We start from the raw sequence: 17,346 nt of genomic DNA on the forward strand, positions 1-17,346 counted from the left end.
GGATAATTATGTGAACATGCAACATAACTATGAGATTGATCACTGTCCGTTATCTTCGCCTTTCATAACTATATTGACATGCAAATGTTATCCGATAAGAATTTGTAAAATATTTCACAATTATCAAATAACGTCCATATGTCGCTTCCAACTTGCTAGATGCAACTTATTATTGTTGACATGCAACTTGATTATGTTGACATGCAAGGTAAAAAAAAAGTTGCATGTCGACATAGATAAGTTGCATGTCGACATATTTACCTTAAATATCGACAGAAATAAGTTGAATGTCGAGATATCTATCTCGCATGTCAACATAATTAAGTTGCATGTCAACATAAATAAGTTCCATCTAGCATGTTGGAAGTCACATGTGGGCAATATTTGATAATTCTTGAAAATTTATCATATTCTTATTTGATTATATTTTTCTTGAATGTTGATATATTTATGTTACATGAGGACATAATTATCTTTCATGCCAACATAATCTATAGACAAATAAATGGCAAATAGGAGGCAGAAATCTGCCACCATATTAATCATCTGGCATATCGATATAATTATTTTTGCATGTCAACATAATTATCTCGCATGTAGACATAATTAGTTTGCTTGAAGTGTGAAGATAATGAAGAGTGATCAATCTCGTAACTATGGTGTCCTATTTCTGCCTCCTATTTGCAAGTTTTTTTCCCCATAGATTATGCTGAGATGCAAGGTAATTATGTCAACATGCAACATAAATATGTCATCATGCAAAAAATATACATAATCAGATAAGAATTTAGAAACTTTTCAATAATTATCAAATATCGCCCACATATGACTCCCAACATGCTAGATGCAACTTATGTTGACAGGCAACTTATTTATTTCGACATACTAGATGAATATGTTGACATGCAACTTATTTACGTCGACATGCATTTTTTATGTGAACTTGCGATATAAATATGTCAACATGAAACTTATTTATGTCGACATGCGATATAAATATGTCAACATGAAACTTATTTATGTCGACATGCAAGATAAATATCGACGTGCAACTTATTCATGTCGACATGCAACTTATTTATGTCAGCATGCGAGATAAATATGTCAATGTGCAACTTATTAATGTCGACATGCAACTTATTTATGTCGATATACAACTTATTTATTTTGACTTGCGAGATGATTATGTTGACATGCAACTGATTTATGGTGACATGCAGGATAAGTATGTCGACATGCAGCTTATTAAATGTATGTCAACAAAAATAGGTTGCATGTAGACATAATTATATCGTATGCCAACAAAAATAAGTTGTATGTCAGCAAAAATAAGTTGCATGTCAGCATCGATAAGTTGGATGTCAACAAAAATAAGTTGTATGTCAACATAAATAAGTTCCATATCGACATAAATATCTTGCATATCTGCATGATTATCTCGCATGTCAACATAATTAAGTTACAGGTCAACAATAATAAGTTGCATTTAGCGTGTTAGAAGTCACGTGTGGGCGATATTTCATAATTTTGAAGTATCTCGCATATTCTTATTTGATTGCATTTTTCTTGCATGTCAACATAGTTTTGTTGCATGTTGATATGATTATCCTGCATGTCGACATATTTATCTTGCATTTAGACATAAATTATAGAATAATAACTTGCATATACGGGGCAGAAATATGTCCTTGGGGGTCTCTACAGCCCAGTAGCTAATTACTTTGTTACTAGTATGAAATTACGGATATATATTTAATTGCTGGGATAAAATTTAGAAATTCAATTCAAAAGTAAGGATTAAATCTCCCTCCTGCATAGCTCTGATCCTTGGACGAATTTGGCTCCAGTTTTTGGCACTCTAGATTTCCTTTCAGCTCTTACAAGTTTATTTTTATTTCGAATTTACAAAATTTCGGCTTGAACATCATTGAAGAGACATTATTTGTCGAAATGCGCATCTGGTGCATCAAACTTGGTACCGTATAAGTATTTTTTACATACCGCCTATACGCAATACAAAACAAAGAATTGGGCAAACATAGACCCCTGGATATACCAGAGGTAGGAAGAGGTGCATAGGAGGAGTAAACATCCCCTGTCGACCGGTCATACCCGCCGTGAGTCATATATCTTGATCAGGTAGACGGAGTTATCCGTAGTTAAAATCAGTGTGCCAAGAACGGTGTAACAATCGGTATGAAATACGTCAGACAGCATTTGACCCAATGATAGACTGTATTAGCAAACTAGATCGTTGAAACGACCATAGAATTTGCAAAATACTGACTTTAAACGAGACTGTGAAACCCCTGCACCATCAACGTGTTTGTCAGTAGCCTGCTTCGATTTAAAGCACAAGCAGAACAAGCTCTTGCGTATCGAATCAGTTGAAAGATATAAACATCATATGCAGGAGATAATGGAATATTGCTACATAAATATGGGAAGTTGACGATGGAGAAGCTAAAATCATCCCGTTTGCCATAAAGTTGGGTTGTTAGTTTGCCGTTACTATCTACTTTCAATAAAATATCTAGTATGAAGCAGAAGTGAACGACTCTGTGGTGTCTTTTATTTCAAGTTCACTGGGATATGTACAAATAACTATCTCGCATGTAGTCATACTTATATTGCATGTTGACATAATTTCCTCGCATGTTGACACAATTTATTTTGCATGAAGGGGGCAGAAATATGCCACCGTATATATTATCATTGTAATTTCTTTATTTGCTGCATAAATGTGAATTTCACCTCAAAACAATACAGATTTCCATGTTTACGTTGTGAAAAAAGGTTTGGTGGTGAAGTCTTTAAACGAGGAAATGAAAATTTCAGGCACTTCTTTTTCTTTTTTAAAATTTCTTTACAGTATTTGATTTATTGACAAATCAGTTATCAATTATTGAGGAGTTTCAACTGTCTCATTAAAAATCAGCATTACACAAATTCTAGATGTTCGCTAAACCATTTACCTTATTAAGAGATAGTTGCTCACGGCAAGTGTGATGGTTAAGAGGGGATGCTTACTCCTATCAAACTTAACCTACTTGGTACATCCAGGGCTCCATGTTTGCGCAATTCTTAATTTTGCATTCCATATAAATTATAGAATAATAACTTGCATCCACGGGGCAGAAATATATCCCTGAGGGTCTCTACAGCCCAGTAGCTAAGTACTTCGTTACTAGGTTGAAAATACGGATGTATATTTAATTGCTGTTACAAAATTTAGAAATTCATTTCAAAATTAAGGATTATCTCCCTCATGCATAGCTCTTATCCTTGGACGAATTTGGCTCCACTTTTTTGGCTATATTTAGCTCTAAAACTTCATAGTTATTTCGGATTTCAAAGATTTCGGTTGAGCATCACTGAAGAGACATTATTTGTCGAAATGCGCATCTGGTGCATCAAAATTGGTACCGGATAAGTTTTACATATAAGAGTTATGAAATTGATCACTTTTCGTTATCTTCCCCTTTTCATATGTATATAGACAAGAGAAAACGAAATGATCTTCCAAAGAAATTTATTTGAATAATGAATATGCATCTAATTCCAGATAATCTCTATATAACCCATCGACTATTGACACAAAATATCACATCTAATTTCAGTTCGAAGAAACATTCAAAATACAATAGAGACAATGTCAAACATGGATTTAAGATATGATTCTGATGATTATTCAGTCAGAAACATGGGCTTGAAAATTTTGTCTTTCTTTTCACTGAGTATCATAGCAATATTCGGACTCCTCTAACAATCTGGACATTCCCAGCGGATTCTGACGTGACACACCCCATACCCCTTTCGGTGAGTTCCCCTGATCATGTTGTTGAATGCCATGTACAAAGTGTTGGCGCTATCGTTGGGGTCCTGTCCATTGAGAGCAAAACCGCATTTGTGACATTCTTTCATCTCAAATCCCTGGTCATTCTTGATCCTGACGTAATTGTTGGCCGCAAACATCGTGACTCGTGTAACGCCTGGCGCCAAAAGGGTGTTTAACCATTCAGTTTTCTCTGTTTTGCAAAAATCCGACTTGTATCCCAAGATCCTAGGATAGTATCCCATGATTTCAGCATCATGTTTCGTATCTCCATAATCGCCACCTAATTGAAGACAGTCAAAATTAACACAAACAATAAAATAAAAACAATCTCTTAAATCCTACACAGGATACGAAATAGAGAACGACTCCAGGTAACACCAAATGTGGATGAGGAGCCTGAGAGATATCAAACCTATGTATAATTCAGTAATCGGAAAAGGATAAAAAAGCAATATCAAATGATATAATATTGATAAACTTGCGCTTACCCCAACCATCGTTGCTAGGGCTATCTCCCACGTTGAACATGTAACCCCTCCGTCGTTTTCCCAGAAACATGTCGATTCTGAGCATGCGCTGTCCACACGTGGGGAAGGAAACACACTGTTGCCAATCAGACAGGCAGTCAGAAACGTTTTGGAATTTAGCTGTGAGATCAGCCATTACTCCACACTCCATGTTTGCTGACGGTGAGGTTGTAAATGTAGGTGTAGATACACCTTCCACTTTTCCTATGAAAACCCCCCTCGTGAGATCAATGGACATGCTGTTACGTCTTGGGCAGCAAGGTTTCCTCCATAACGTGGCCGTGGGTAAAGGTTTCAAAAGATGATCTTCAATGACTTCAAAATACAGTATTAATGAGAAAATCTCTCACAGAGAGAGAGAGAGAGAGAGAGAGAGAGAGAGAGAGAGAGCATGGATTATGAAAAATTTCGCAGAGCGAGCTTACCAATATTGTCCTTTGCCAGTCCTTGGCAGACACAGCCCAACAAAAAGGCCAAGGCCACTGATGACATATACATTTTCACTGTTGCTTTTGAACTCTGCAATTAAATAGAAATTTGGTACATTTGTATAAATTCAAGAGAAATAAGGTATTCATTGGATATAATATTGCCATAATGTGTTACAAAAACTGATAATTATATTTCCAATAACTTTCCAAATTGTAATGCTAGTCATTTCCTCATGAATGCAATTGTTAACAACGCGCCTAGGAATCTTGATCAATATAGTATACGTCTATTTCAACGACTGTGATTCCCAGAGAGATCAAAGTCAAATGTATATGTAAATAATAAGTTTCATTTTCAAAATATATGAACATCGTGACAGTAGATATGCTATTATTACACTCACCTTATAAGCCTCAGGTAGTCTTCTGTAAACTTTGCTATACCCCTTGTCGTTGAGATTCTGACTTATATAACTCACAAGTATGATTTGTTTTGATGCCCCCGCACCTTTCTCACCCGGAATAGACCAATAGAATCTTTACATTTCTTTCCTTAAATCACATCCGCGTCCATGCGTTTTGGTTGACTTGATACGTAGCCTGTGGAGTGGATCTCGGTCTAAATCATTATCTTTCGAACGATTGATCACACTTTTCTCACCAACAGAAAAATGAAGTTTTCAACAATGAATCTTTTTTGGTAAATATATTTATATGGGTATGTTAAGACTTTCGATGATTTAATGAAATATTAAGTTATGACGAATGCCTTTAACCGTGACAAACCCTTTAACACGTTAAATAACAACCAGGAGCATTTACATAGCTCTACAAGAGAAATTATCGAAAAAGTTGTTGTTTAGCTTTATCAAATTATATTTTCGTATAAGATTCTTATTAGCATTGAAATGTTTATTAATGACTGTTTAGTATTTTTAGAAAGTGAATAGAATATAGATTAGGAAATTCATCCCTTTATGTGTTTGTTTTCAATTATCTAGGGGGTGTGATTAAAGACAAGAAAAACGCCTTTATTCCTGTCTGTTGTTTTTATTATGCAGATGGAATGATAATTAAAGATTAAATGGATGAATATATACATCTACTAAGAGCAAGAAAATATTTCAGTAAAATTTTCAGCTGGAGATTCAATAGACATACATGTATTAAATTTGATTTTTTTCACGTATGATATGAAAATTTGAAAAACGCTTAGAATTTGCTAGAATACATTTGGTGTTTGTTAACACAGACAATTTGTTCCCCGAATGTTGATTAATGAGATTAATGTGCGCTTTTTGTTACTGATTGGTAACGGTCCTTTTCGACCCTAAATGATCAAGAAATGAAATATCAAGGGGTAATTTAATTTTTGACAAGATATTTATTATATTCGACAATTGTCTGGAACTGATTGATTTTATTACCACTATTTATGGATTTGACTCTCCATTGCTTTGGAGAAAATAAAGAATATCTTCTGCATCCTATTAATAGGTAATTGATCTTTTAAATATCCTTCAAAAATGTATTGTTGATGTATTTAATATTTGTGATGATTTCTGAAATTTCAACATTAAATCTTAGATCAAACACGGATAACTTTATTCAAATCTGATTGGCCAAGATCGGGTATGAATGAGATCTTGATCATAGAAACGAAATATACTGGCTTACCTTCCTTGGTGAAGGTCGTGAGATACCTGGATACACATAGGTATATAAAGTCAACACTGTGTTGTCATGTGGTCTTTTTATCTATTAATTTTGTTTTCCATTTCCATGTAGTACCGAAATTGTATTGATACGTAATTCGATGAAAAAATTGTATATAGGTTACGGTTATTGAACATTACAATAGATCTACAGTGAATGATGGAGCATTATCGGCTGTGACGTTAAATAGTCATCCCATTTTCTTGAGCAATCAACAATAACTGATGTCTGTTTCCTTCTTTTAAACACTTTTCATTGCATACAGTAGCTGGTTAGACATTTTCTTTTCATAAATCCCAAGAAACGTCTATGTAACGAAGTCAAAACTAGGAAAATAGATTTTTGTCCTTGTAGGTTAGGTTGGGGTTTTTGTTTTAACGTGTTAAACACGTATAATGGGAAGCGATTAATACACATGCATACTTTGTTTGACCTGTGGTTAAAAACATCATATTCCATCAATTAAATTTTGATATCACTAATGACCGACTAATCGGATTGCATGACAGTTTACGGCGTTTTAAGATACATTTTTATTTCACCCTAAATTATTACGTTTCAGTTACAAATGCATGCCTATGATCCGCGTATTGCAGTCTATGAAACTTATTTTCCTTCTTTACACACCACTAGTAGCACGCTCTAGGGTGACCACGTATTGTTTACGACAGAATACTGTGGTAACATTCTTGTCAACAGCCATTCAATCCGATTGGTCAGTACTGCCTTTAGTTTGCTCGGGTACTCTGCTTGATATGCAAAATGCTGTTCATTTCATTGAAACCAAACGGCCAATCGATGAGTAAGATGGTAATCATGGTATAAAAATGTCGCATGCGCAGTGGAGCGAACTGTCATGCTGTTGTTTGAATGATAACAATACTGTGTATCTATCCTTGAGCAATATGGTCCATTGAGCGACCGGACTAGGATTTTTGGGCTCCTCTCGTCAACTTTTATAAAAATTTGCCCGTCACTTGTCCAGAAGGAATACACAGATCCTGTGTGCGCAGGTTTGCTTTTTTCAACTCCTGGACAATGCTTTGTCAATATCTGGTCAGGTCTTCCGTCATGGATTTAGAAGTGCATTTGAGTTTTCGCTTTTTGAAGTCCACTTAATTTTTCAATTTCTATTTTTGAAGTGACATATGATCTGATAGTTTCCATTTCTGGTGAGTTTGCCTAAAGGTGTAATTGAAATGTATCGTCCTAGGTCAGATCAACGCTGAGCATTGACGTGCACAGGTTGATGACAATAGCATCAGTATCCAGACGCATAATTTGGTTTCAAGGCAGTTGTGGAAACGCAAAGAAATCCTTCTGACATATTCCTCGAGGTCATGTAGTGATTTTTGAATACCACGTTTGTTTTTGTAGATCGAAATTGGATTCATAAGCTTTATTTAATTGTTTTCTAAAGTCAATAATTTCGTCTGCTTTTTAGTGATGCATGTAAGGCATTGAAAGGCTGATTGGACCGCCTTTTGAATAGTGGGTGCGATAGCGCTATCAATAATAGACACAAGTTGGTTCATGAAGGATAAATCACACATGGATGAATAAATAAGTCTTGATAGAGTGTATGTTTGACCACCCAGATTGAATAAGGTGTTTCAGGAGGTATGTTTGTATCAATAAGGGAGAAAAAGACAAAAACAAAACATTGGCGTGATTAAGATTTGAACCGGGTCTGGGTGGTGTGGTTGTGTTTGGTGGGCGATGGCCTTATCCATTGTGTCATGAGTATTTGCTATTGCGCAGAGCATAATAGAATATTCTGTGTGCTACAGTTAACCGACAGGGTTCATTTTATCAATATGTTTGTAAACATTTAGCATTCTTATAGTATTTCAGCGTTGTCTTGACCAATCATGGTGGCCATTTGGGGCCGGATATTACATGCCTTGCTTAGGTTTGTGGACTGCATATTCGCAATTTATTTTCCATTTTGACCATTCACTATTAAAACTCAATATATGGTGGGTTTTTTTTTTTGGTTTTTTTTTTTTTATAGAAACAGACACATTGGATTATAACGACAAGCACATTGTATCTCCTTTCATATACAGTGTTGATAACAATATTTTAAAGGATGCGATCTGCTATTTGTTTTGAAAGAAAAAATTCAAATTTGATATTTTTAAATTTTATTCACTATGCTTTCCGAAGTGCATCGTTTGTAACCAGATGTAAAAATAAAGAATGGAACCTAATTCTACCGATTTTAATAGAAAAGATTTTATGTCCTGGCCTGATATTATGTCGTTCAATAACTGCCAATTACACGTATGTTGAAATTTTCAGGATAATGCAGCATGTTGATATTTGTTGATTCATGTTGATCCAAGATCGTTTCTGGAGGTCTGGAATATCGGGGGTGGGGTGGGGGTTAGAACATATTTATGGTGGCATATTTCTACCCCCTACATGCAAGATAATGGATGTCAACATACAAGATAAAAAGTTGACCTACAAGTTACCAATCTTTTTAGATAAATCTGATTTTAACACTGGAAAATGTCCTTCCTAACGCCAGTATCTTTCAGCGTACATGCAAGATGCAACAGAATTATGGTGACACGTGACTTATTTATTTCAACATGCGAGGCATTTACGTAAATATTCGATTTATTAATGCCAACATCCGAGAAAATTATGTTGACATGTGACTTATTGATGTCGACATGCAAGATACCTATAATGACATTATATCTATCTTCACTTACTAGACGAGTAGCATTCATATTAGTATGCCGTATGTCAACATAATTATCTCGCATATTGACATAAATGAGTCACGTGTCAAAAGATAAGTCACGTTTCATAATAATTATCTCGCATGTTGACATGTAAATGTCTCGCATGTCAACATTAGTAAGTTGCATTTCTACATATTTATATCCCATAAATAAGTCGCATGTTAACATGATTATATCACATAAATAAGTCCCGTATTAACATAATTACATTGAATGAATTAGTCACGGGTTAACATAATTACATAGCATAAATAATTTATTTGTCAACATAATTACATCGCATAAATAAATCACCTGTTGACATAATTACATCGCATAAAAATGTCACGTGCTAACATAATTACATCGCATAAATAATTTACTTGCCAACATAATTACATCGCATAAAAATGTCACGTGTTAACATAATCATATCGCATAAATAAGTCGCCTGTTAACATAATTACATCACATGAATAAGTCGCATGTTAACATAATTACAGCGGATAAATACGGCGCATGTTAACGCAATTATATTGCATAAACAAGTCACGTGTTAACATAATTACATCGCATAAATAAGTCACATGTTAACATAATTATATCGCATCAATAAGTCATAGGTTAACATAATAACATCGCATAAATAAGTCACATGTTAACATAATTATATCGCATAAATACGGCGCATGTTAACGTAACTATGTTGATACGATTACGGATACTGGTGTTAGTAAGTAAATCTATAAATATTACGATTAGATTCTCAAAAAAGATTGATAACTTGCATGTCAACATAATCATCTTGCATGTATAAATATCTATGGTGGCATATTTCTGAACCCTGTATGCAAGTCATTTTTCTATGATTTAGGTGTATATGCAAGATAAATATGTTTACATGCTGGATAATTATGTGAACATGCAACATAACTATGAGAGTGATCACTGTCCGTTATCTTCGCCTTTCATATCTATATTGACATGCAAATGTTATCCGATAAGAATTTGTAAAATATTTCACAATTATCAAATAACGTCCATATGTCGCTTCCAACTTGCTAGATGCAACTTATTATTGTTGACATGCAACTTGATTATGTTGACATGCAAGGTAAAAAAGTTGCATGTCGACATAGATAAGTTGCATGTCGACATATTTACCTTAAATATCGACAGAAATAAGTTGAATGTCGAGATATCTATCTCGCATGTCAACATAATTAAGTTGCATCTCAACATATATAAGTTCCATCTAGCATGTTGGAAGTCACATGTGGGCAATATTCGATAATTTTTGAAAATTTATCATATTCTTATTTGATTATATTTTTCTTGAATGTTGATATATTTATGTTACATGAGGACATAATTATCTTTCATACCAACATAATCTATAGACAAATAAATGGCAAATAGGAGGCAGAAATCTGGCACTATATTAATCATCTGGCATATCGACATAATTATTTTTGCATGTCAACATAATTATCTCGCATGTAGACATAATTAGTTTGCTTGAAGTGTGAAGATAATGAAGAGTGATCAATCTCGTAACTATGGTGTCGTATTTCTGCCTCCTATTTGCAAGTTTTTTCCCCCATAGATTATGCTGAGATGCAAGGTAATTATGTCAACATGCAACATAAATATGTCATCATGCAAAAAATATACATAATCAGATAAGAATTTAAAAACTTTTCAATAATTATCAAATATCGCCCACATATGACTCCCAACATGCTAGATTCAACTTATGTTGACATGCAACTTATTTATTTCGACATACTAGATGAATATGTTGACATGCAACTTATTTACGTCGACATGCATTTTTTATGTGAACTTGCGATATAAATATGTCAACATGAAACTTATTTATGTCGACATGCGATATAAATATGTCAACATGAAACTTATTTATGTCGACATGCAAGATAAATATCGACGTGCAACTTATTCATGTCGACATGCAACTTATTTATGTCAGCATGCGAGATAAATATGTCAATGTGCAACTTATTAATGTCGACATGCAACTTATTTATGTCGATATACAACTTATTTATTTTGACTTGCGAGATGATTATGTTGACATGCAACTTATTTATGGTGACATGCAGGATAAGTATGTCGACATACAGCTTATTAAATGTATGTCAATAAAAATAGGTTGCATGTAGACATAATTATATCGTATGCCAACAAAAATAAGTTGTATGTCAGGAAAAATAAGTTACATGTCAGCGTCGATAAGTTCCATATCGACATAAATATCTTGCATATCTGCATGATTATCTCGCATGTCAACATAGTTAAGTTACATGTCAACAATAATAAGTTGCATTTAGCGTGTTGGAAGTCACGTGTGGGCGATATTTCATAATTTTGAAGTATCTTACATATTTTTATTTGATTGCATTTTTCTTGCATGTCAACATAGTTTTGTTGCTTGTTGATATGATTATCCTGCATGTCGACATATTTATCTTGCATTTAGACATAAATTATAGAATAATAACTTGCATATACGGGGCAGAAATATGTCCCTGAGGGTCTCTACAGCCCAGTAGCTAATTACTTTGTTACTAGTATGAAACTACGGATATATATTTAATTGCTGGGATAAAATTTAGAAATTCAATTCAAAAGTAAGGATTAAATCTCCCTCCTGCATAGCTCTGATCCTTGGACGAATTTGGCTCCAGTTTTTGGCACTCTAGATTTCCTTTTAGCTCTTACAAGTTTATTTTTATTTCGAATTTACAAAATTTCGGCTTGAGCATCATTGAAGAGACATTATTTGTCGAAATGCGCATCTGGTGCATCAAACTTGGTACCGTATAAGTATTTTTTACATACCGCCTATACGCAATACAAAACAAAGAATTGGGCAAACATAGACCCCTGGATATACCAGAGGTAGGAAGAGGTGCATAGGAGGAGTAAACATCCCCTGTCGACCGGTCATACCCGCCGTGAGTCATATATCTTGATCAGGTAGACGGAGTTATCCGTAGTCAAAATCAGTGTGCCAAGAACGGCGTAACAATCGGTATGAAATACGTCAGACAGCATTTGACCAAATGATAGACTGTATTAGCAAACTAGATCGTTGAAACGACCATAGAATTTGCAAAATATTGACTTTAAACGAGACTGTGAAACCCCTGCACCATCAATTTGTTTGTCAGTAAATTACCTCGCTTCGATTTAAAGCATAAGCAGAACAAGCTCTTGCGTATCGAATCAGTTGAGAGATATAAACATCATATGCAGGTGATAATGGAATATTGCTACATAAATATGAGAAGTTGACGATGGAGAAGCTAAAATCATCCCGTTTGCCATAAAGTTGGGTTGTTAGTTTGCCGTTACTATCTACTTTCAATAAAATATCTAGTATGAAGCAGAAGTGAACGACTCTGTGGTGTCTTTTATTTCAAGTTCACTGGGATATGTACAAATAACTATCTCGCATGTAGTCATACTTATATTGCATGTTGACATACTTTCCTCGCATGTTGACACAATTTATTTTGCATGAAGGGGGCAGAAATATGCCACCGTATATATTATCATTGTTATTTCTTTATTTGCTGCATTAATGTGAATTTCACCTCAAAACAATACAGATTTCCATGTTTACGTTGTGAAAAAAGGTTTGGTGATGTAGTCTTTAAACGAGGAAATGAAATTTCAGGCACCTCTTTTTCTTTTTTAAAATTTCTTTACAGTATTTGATTTATTGACAAATCAGTTATCAATTATAGAGGAGTTTCAACTGTCTCATTAAAAATCAGCATTACACAAATTCTAGATGTTCGCTAAACCATTTACCTTATTAAGATATAGTTGCTCACGGCAAATGTGATGGTTAACAGGGGATGCTTACTCCTATCAAACTTAACCTACTTGGTACATCAAGGGGTCCGTGTTTGAGCAACTCTTAATTTTGCATTCCATATAAGAGTTATGAAATTGATCACTTTTCGTTATCTTCCCCTTTTCATATGTATATAGACAAGAAAGAACGAAATGATCTTCCAAAGAAATTTATTTGAATAATGAATATGCATCTAATTTCAGATCATCTTTATATACCCCATCGACTATTGACACAAAATATCACATCTAATTTCAATTTGAAGAAACATTCAAAATACAATAGAGACAATGTCAAACATGGATTTAAGATATGATTCTGATGATTATTCAGTCAGAAACATGGGTTTGAGATTTTGTCTTTCTTTTCTCTGAGTATCATAGCAATATTCGGACTCCTCTAACAATCCGGACATTCCCAGCGGATTCTGACGTGACACACCCCATACCCCTTTCGGTGAGTTCCCCTGATCATGTTGTTGAATGCCATGTACAAAGTGTTGGCGCTATCGTTGGGGTCCTGTCCATTGAGAGCAAAGCCGCATTTGTGACATTCTTTCATCTCAAATCCCTGGTCATTCTTGATCCTGATGTAATTGTTGGCCGCAAACATCGTGACTCGTGTAACACCTGGCGCCAAAAGGGTGTTTAACCATTCAGTTTTCTCTGTTTTGCAAAAATCCGACTTATATCCCAAGATCCTAGGATAGTATCCCATGATTTCAGCATCATGTTTCGTATCTCCATAATCACCACCTAATTGAAGACAGTCAAAATTAACACAAACAATAAAATAAAAACAATCTCTTAAATCCTACACAGGATACGAAATAGAGAACGACTCCAGGTAACACCAAATGTGGATGAGGAGCCTGAGAGATATCAAACCTATGTATAATTCAGTAATCGGAAAAGGATAAAAAAGCAATATCAAATGATATAATATTGATAAACTTGCGCTTACCCCAACCATCGTTGCTAGGGCTATCTCCCACGTTGAACATGTAACCCCTCCGTCGTTTTCCCAGAAACATGTCGATTCTGAGCATGCGCTGTCCACACGTGGGGAAGGAAACACACTGTTGCCAATCAGACAGGCAGTCAGAAACGTTTTGGAATTTAGCTGTGAGATCAGCCATTACTCCACACTCTACGCTTGCTGACGGTGAGGGTGTAAATGTAGGTGTAGATACACCTTCCACTTTTCCTGTGAAAACCCCCCTCGTGAGATCAATGGACATGCTGTTACGTCTTGGGCAGCAAGGTTTCCTCCATAACGTGGCCGTGGGCAAAGGTTTCAAAAGATGATCATCAATTACTGCAAAATACAGTATTAATGATAAAATCTCAGAGAGAGAGAGAGAGAGAGAGAGAGAGAGAGAGAGAGAGAGTATGGATGATCGAAAATTCGCAGAGCTAACTTACTTCCATTTTCCTTTGCTAGTCCTTGACAGACACAACCTAATAAAAAAGCCAAGACCACTGATGAGATGTGCATCTTCTCTGTTGCTTTTGAACTCTGAAAAATTAAGTAGAAATTGGGGACATTTATATAAATTCAAGATAAATAAGATATTCATCGTATATGCTAATTATATTTCCAATAACTCTCCAAATTGAATGGTAGTCATTTCCTCATGAATGCAGTTGTTAACAACGCGCCTAGGAATCTTGATCAATATAGTATACGTCTATTTCAACGACTGTGAATTCCCAGAGAGATCAAAGTCAAATGTATATGTATAAAATAAGTTTCATTTTCAAAATACATGAGGGTATGAACTGCTGTACCTAGCAACAATATATTTTTTGATGAAGTATGCTGGCCATGTTAACCATCGCAATTCATACAGTCATGAAGTTTCGAAATCTACTTTTGAAGTTTATCCTCTCTCGACGTGATTGTACGGGGAGGACTTTTTTCTATATCAATTATGTACATCGTAACAGTATATATGATATTATGACACTCACCTTATAAGTCTCAGGTAGTCTTCTGTAAGCTATATTATGACACTCACCTTATAAGTCTCAGGTAGTCTTCTGTAAGCTATATTATGACACTCACCTTATAAGTCTCAGGTAGTCTTCTGTAAGCTATATTATGACACTCACCTTATAAGTCTCAGGTAGTCTTCTGTAAGCTATATTATGACACTCACCTTATAAGTCTCAGGTAGTCTTCTCTAAACTTTGCTATACTCTTTGACATTGAGATCCTGACTTATATACCTTACTAGTATGATTTATTTTGATGCCCCCGCACCTTTCTCACCCGGAATAGACCAATAGAATCTTTACATTTCTTTCCTTAAATCACATCCGCTTGTATGCGTTTTGGTTGACTTGATATGTAGCCTGTCGACTGAATCTCGGTTGAAATCATTATTTTTCGAACGTTTAATCACAATTTTTCTCACCAACAGAACATTGAAAATTTTGAGCAATGAATGTTTTTGGTAAATATATTTCTATCGGTATGTTTAGACTTTCGATGATTTAGTGAAATATTAAGTTATGACGAACGCCTTTGACCGATACAAACCCCTTTAACACGTCAACTATAATGACAAGGAGCATTTACATGCAAGAGAAATTATCGAAAAAGTTGTTGTTTAGCTTTATCAAATTATTTTTTCGAAGAACGAATAAATTCCGTTCTGTTTTGTGTTATGCAGATGGAATTGTAATTTAAAATTGAATTAATGATTATCTACATCTACTAAGAGGAAGAAAACAATTTAGGATGATTGTCAGTTGCTGGAAATTCAGTAGACATATTAAATGATATTTCTGCACGTGTAATATAGTGACACATTTGAAGAAGAAAAGAAAAACCGTTTAGAATTTGTTAGAATGTTTGTAAACACAGACAAATTCTTCCCCGAACGTTTGTTTAAAGATTGGTAACGACTCTTTTTGTGTCTAAAAGATCAAAGTATAGAATAAAAAGAAATTTTGAAGTAATCATTGACTTTAATTTTGATAAAGATGAGCTTTATGTTTGACATTCGCCTTGTACTAATTTATTTTGTTACAACTGTCTATTAAATTGACTCTCCATTGGTTTGGAGAAAATAAAGAATATAGTATCCTTTGTGTTAGGTAATTTATCTTTTAAATATCCTTCGCAGATGCATGGTTGATGTATTAGATAATAGTTGTGAGGATTACAGAAGTTTTAACAATAAAGCTTAGATTAAACACGGACATCTTTATTGAAATCTGATTGGCTAATATTGGATATGAATAAGATGTTGGTCATAGAAACGAAGTATACCATCTAAGCTTTCTAGGTGAAGGTCGTGCGATACCCGGATGCACATGGTGTATAGATGCAACACCGTGTTGTCACGTGGTAGTTTTTATTTATCAAATTTGTTTTACATTTCCATTTAGTGCCTAGCTTTGAATTGTATTAATACGGATATAAATTAAAAATGAATTTTTAAAAAAAAAACCTGAATCAGAAATTGCACTACGCTTTAAAAATTATTACAAAGTAAAAAATTCCGATCTCGGATAATAGACAGTGAATCTGTGCTGTTGGTTTATCAGAGAGATGAAAGGGAAAAGGTTATTTTAACGCATACACACTGGAGAAAATTAAATACACCTCAGTTACTACTGGAAAAAACGACAATACCCATTTCTAAATTGACACTCTGCCTGGCCAGTTCATCGACGATCGACGCCTTTGGAAATATAGGGAGTAATCTTTACGGTTTTACGGTTTCATTTTGTGATAAGAACAATGGCGCGTCCGACCTTATTACGTCTCATATATATATATATATATATATATTATATATATATATATATGCCATACCTATACTGGATTCCTAAACTACATAAAACCATTACAAACAAAGATACATTGCTCGATCCAGTAAGTGCTCTACCAAGCCCCTATCGTTGCTCCTGACGAAAATATTAACAGCTATGAATGAGAAACTTCAAACTTACTGTGCGACTACATATGCCAGAAGTGGTGTTAATCAAATGTGGATTTAAAAAAAATCTAAAGAACTTTTAGTAAACTTGAAATCGCAAAACTTTTCCCGAATCAATAACATCAAAAGCTATGACTTTTCAACATTATATACGACCATTCCTCACGATAAATTAAAGGCTAGACTTTTTGACATCATAGACAGTTGCTTCTTTAACAAAAATGAAAAAAGGAAATATTCATATCTAGTGATCAGTCA

The 17,346-nt window shown here is 34.5% G+C and overlaps 2 protein-coding genes across 2 annotated transcripts; both read right to left on the bottom strand.

Annotated features, from left to right (window-relative positions):
* Positions 1-3,515: 3,515 nt before the first annotated feature.
* On the bottom strand, positions 3,516-5,378 carry LOC125652430 (uncharacterized). Its single transcript, XM_048881621.2, has 4 exons — positions 5,201-5,378; positions 4,791-4,884; positions 4,327-4,680; positions 3,516-4,118 (listed from the first exon to the last, which is right to left on the bottom strand). The coding sequence occupies exons 2-4, from the start codon at positions 4,861-4,863 to the stop codon at positions 3,763-3,765; spliced, it is 783 nt and encodes a 260-aa protein (XP_048737578.2). The 5' UTR covers positions 4,864-4,884; positions 5,201-5,378; the 3' UTR covers positions 3,516-3,762.
* A 7,911-nt stretch (positions 5,379-13,289) lies between these two features.
* LOC125652429 (uncharacterized) lies at positions 13,290-15,127 on the bottom strand. Its single transcript, XM_056165837.1, has 4 exons — positions 15,110-15,127; positions 14,561-14,654; positions 14,100-14,453; positions 13,290-13,891 (listed from the first exon to the last, which is right to left on the bottom strand). The coding sequence occupies exons 2-4, from the start codon at positions 14,631-14,633 to the stop codon at positions 13,536-13,538; spliced, it is 783 nt and encodes a 260-aa protein (XP_056021812.1). The 5' UTR covers positions 14,634-14,654; positions 15,110-15,127; the 3' UTR covers positions 13,290-13,535.
* Between the last annotated feature and the right edge of the window lie 2,219 nt (positions 15,128-17,346).

The sequence above is a fragment of the Ostrea edulis genome, chromosome 5, assembly GCF_947568905.1.
Source record: "Ostrea edulis chromosome 5, xbOstEdul1.1, whole genome shotgun sequence".
Taxonomy (NCBI): domain Eukaryota; kingdom Metazoa; phylum Mollusca; class Bivalvia; order Ostreida; family Ostreidae; genus Ostrea; species Ostrea edulis.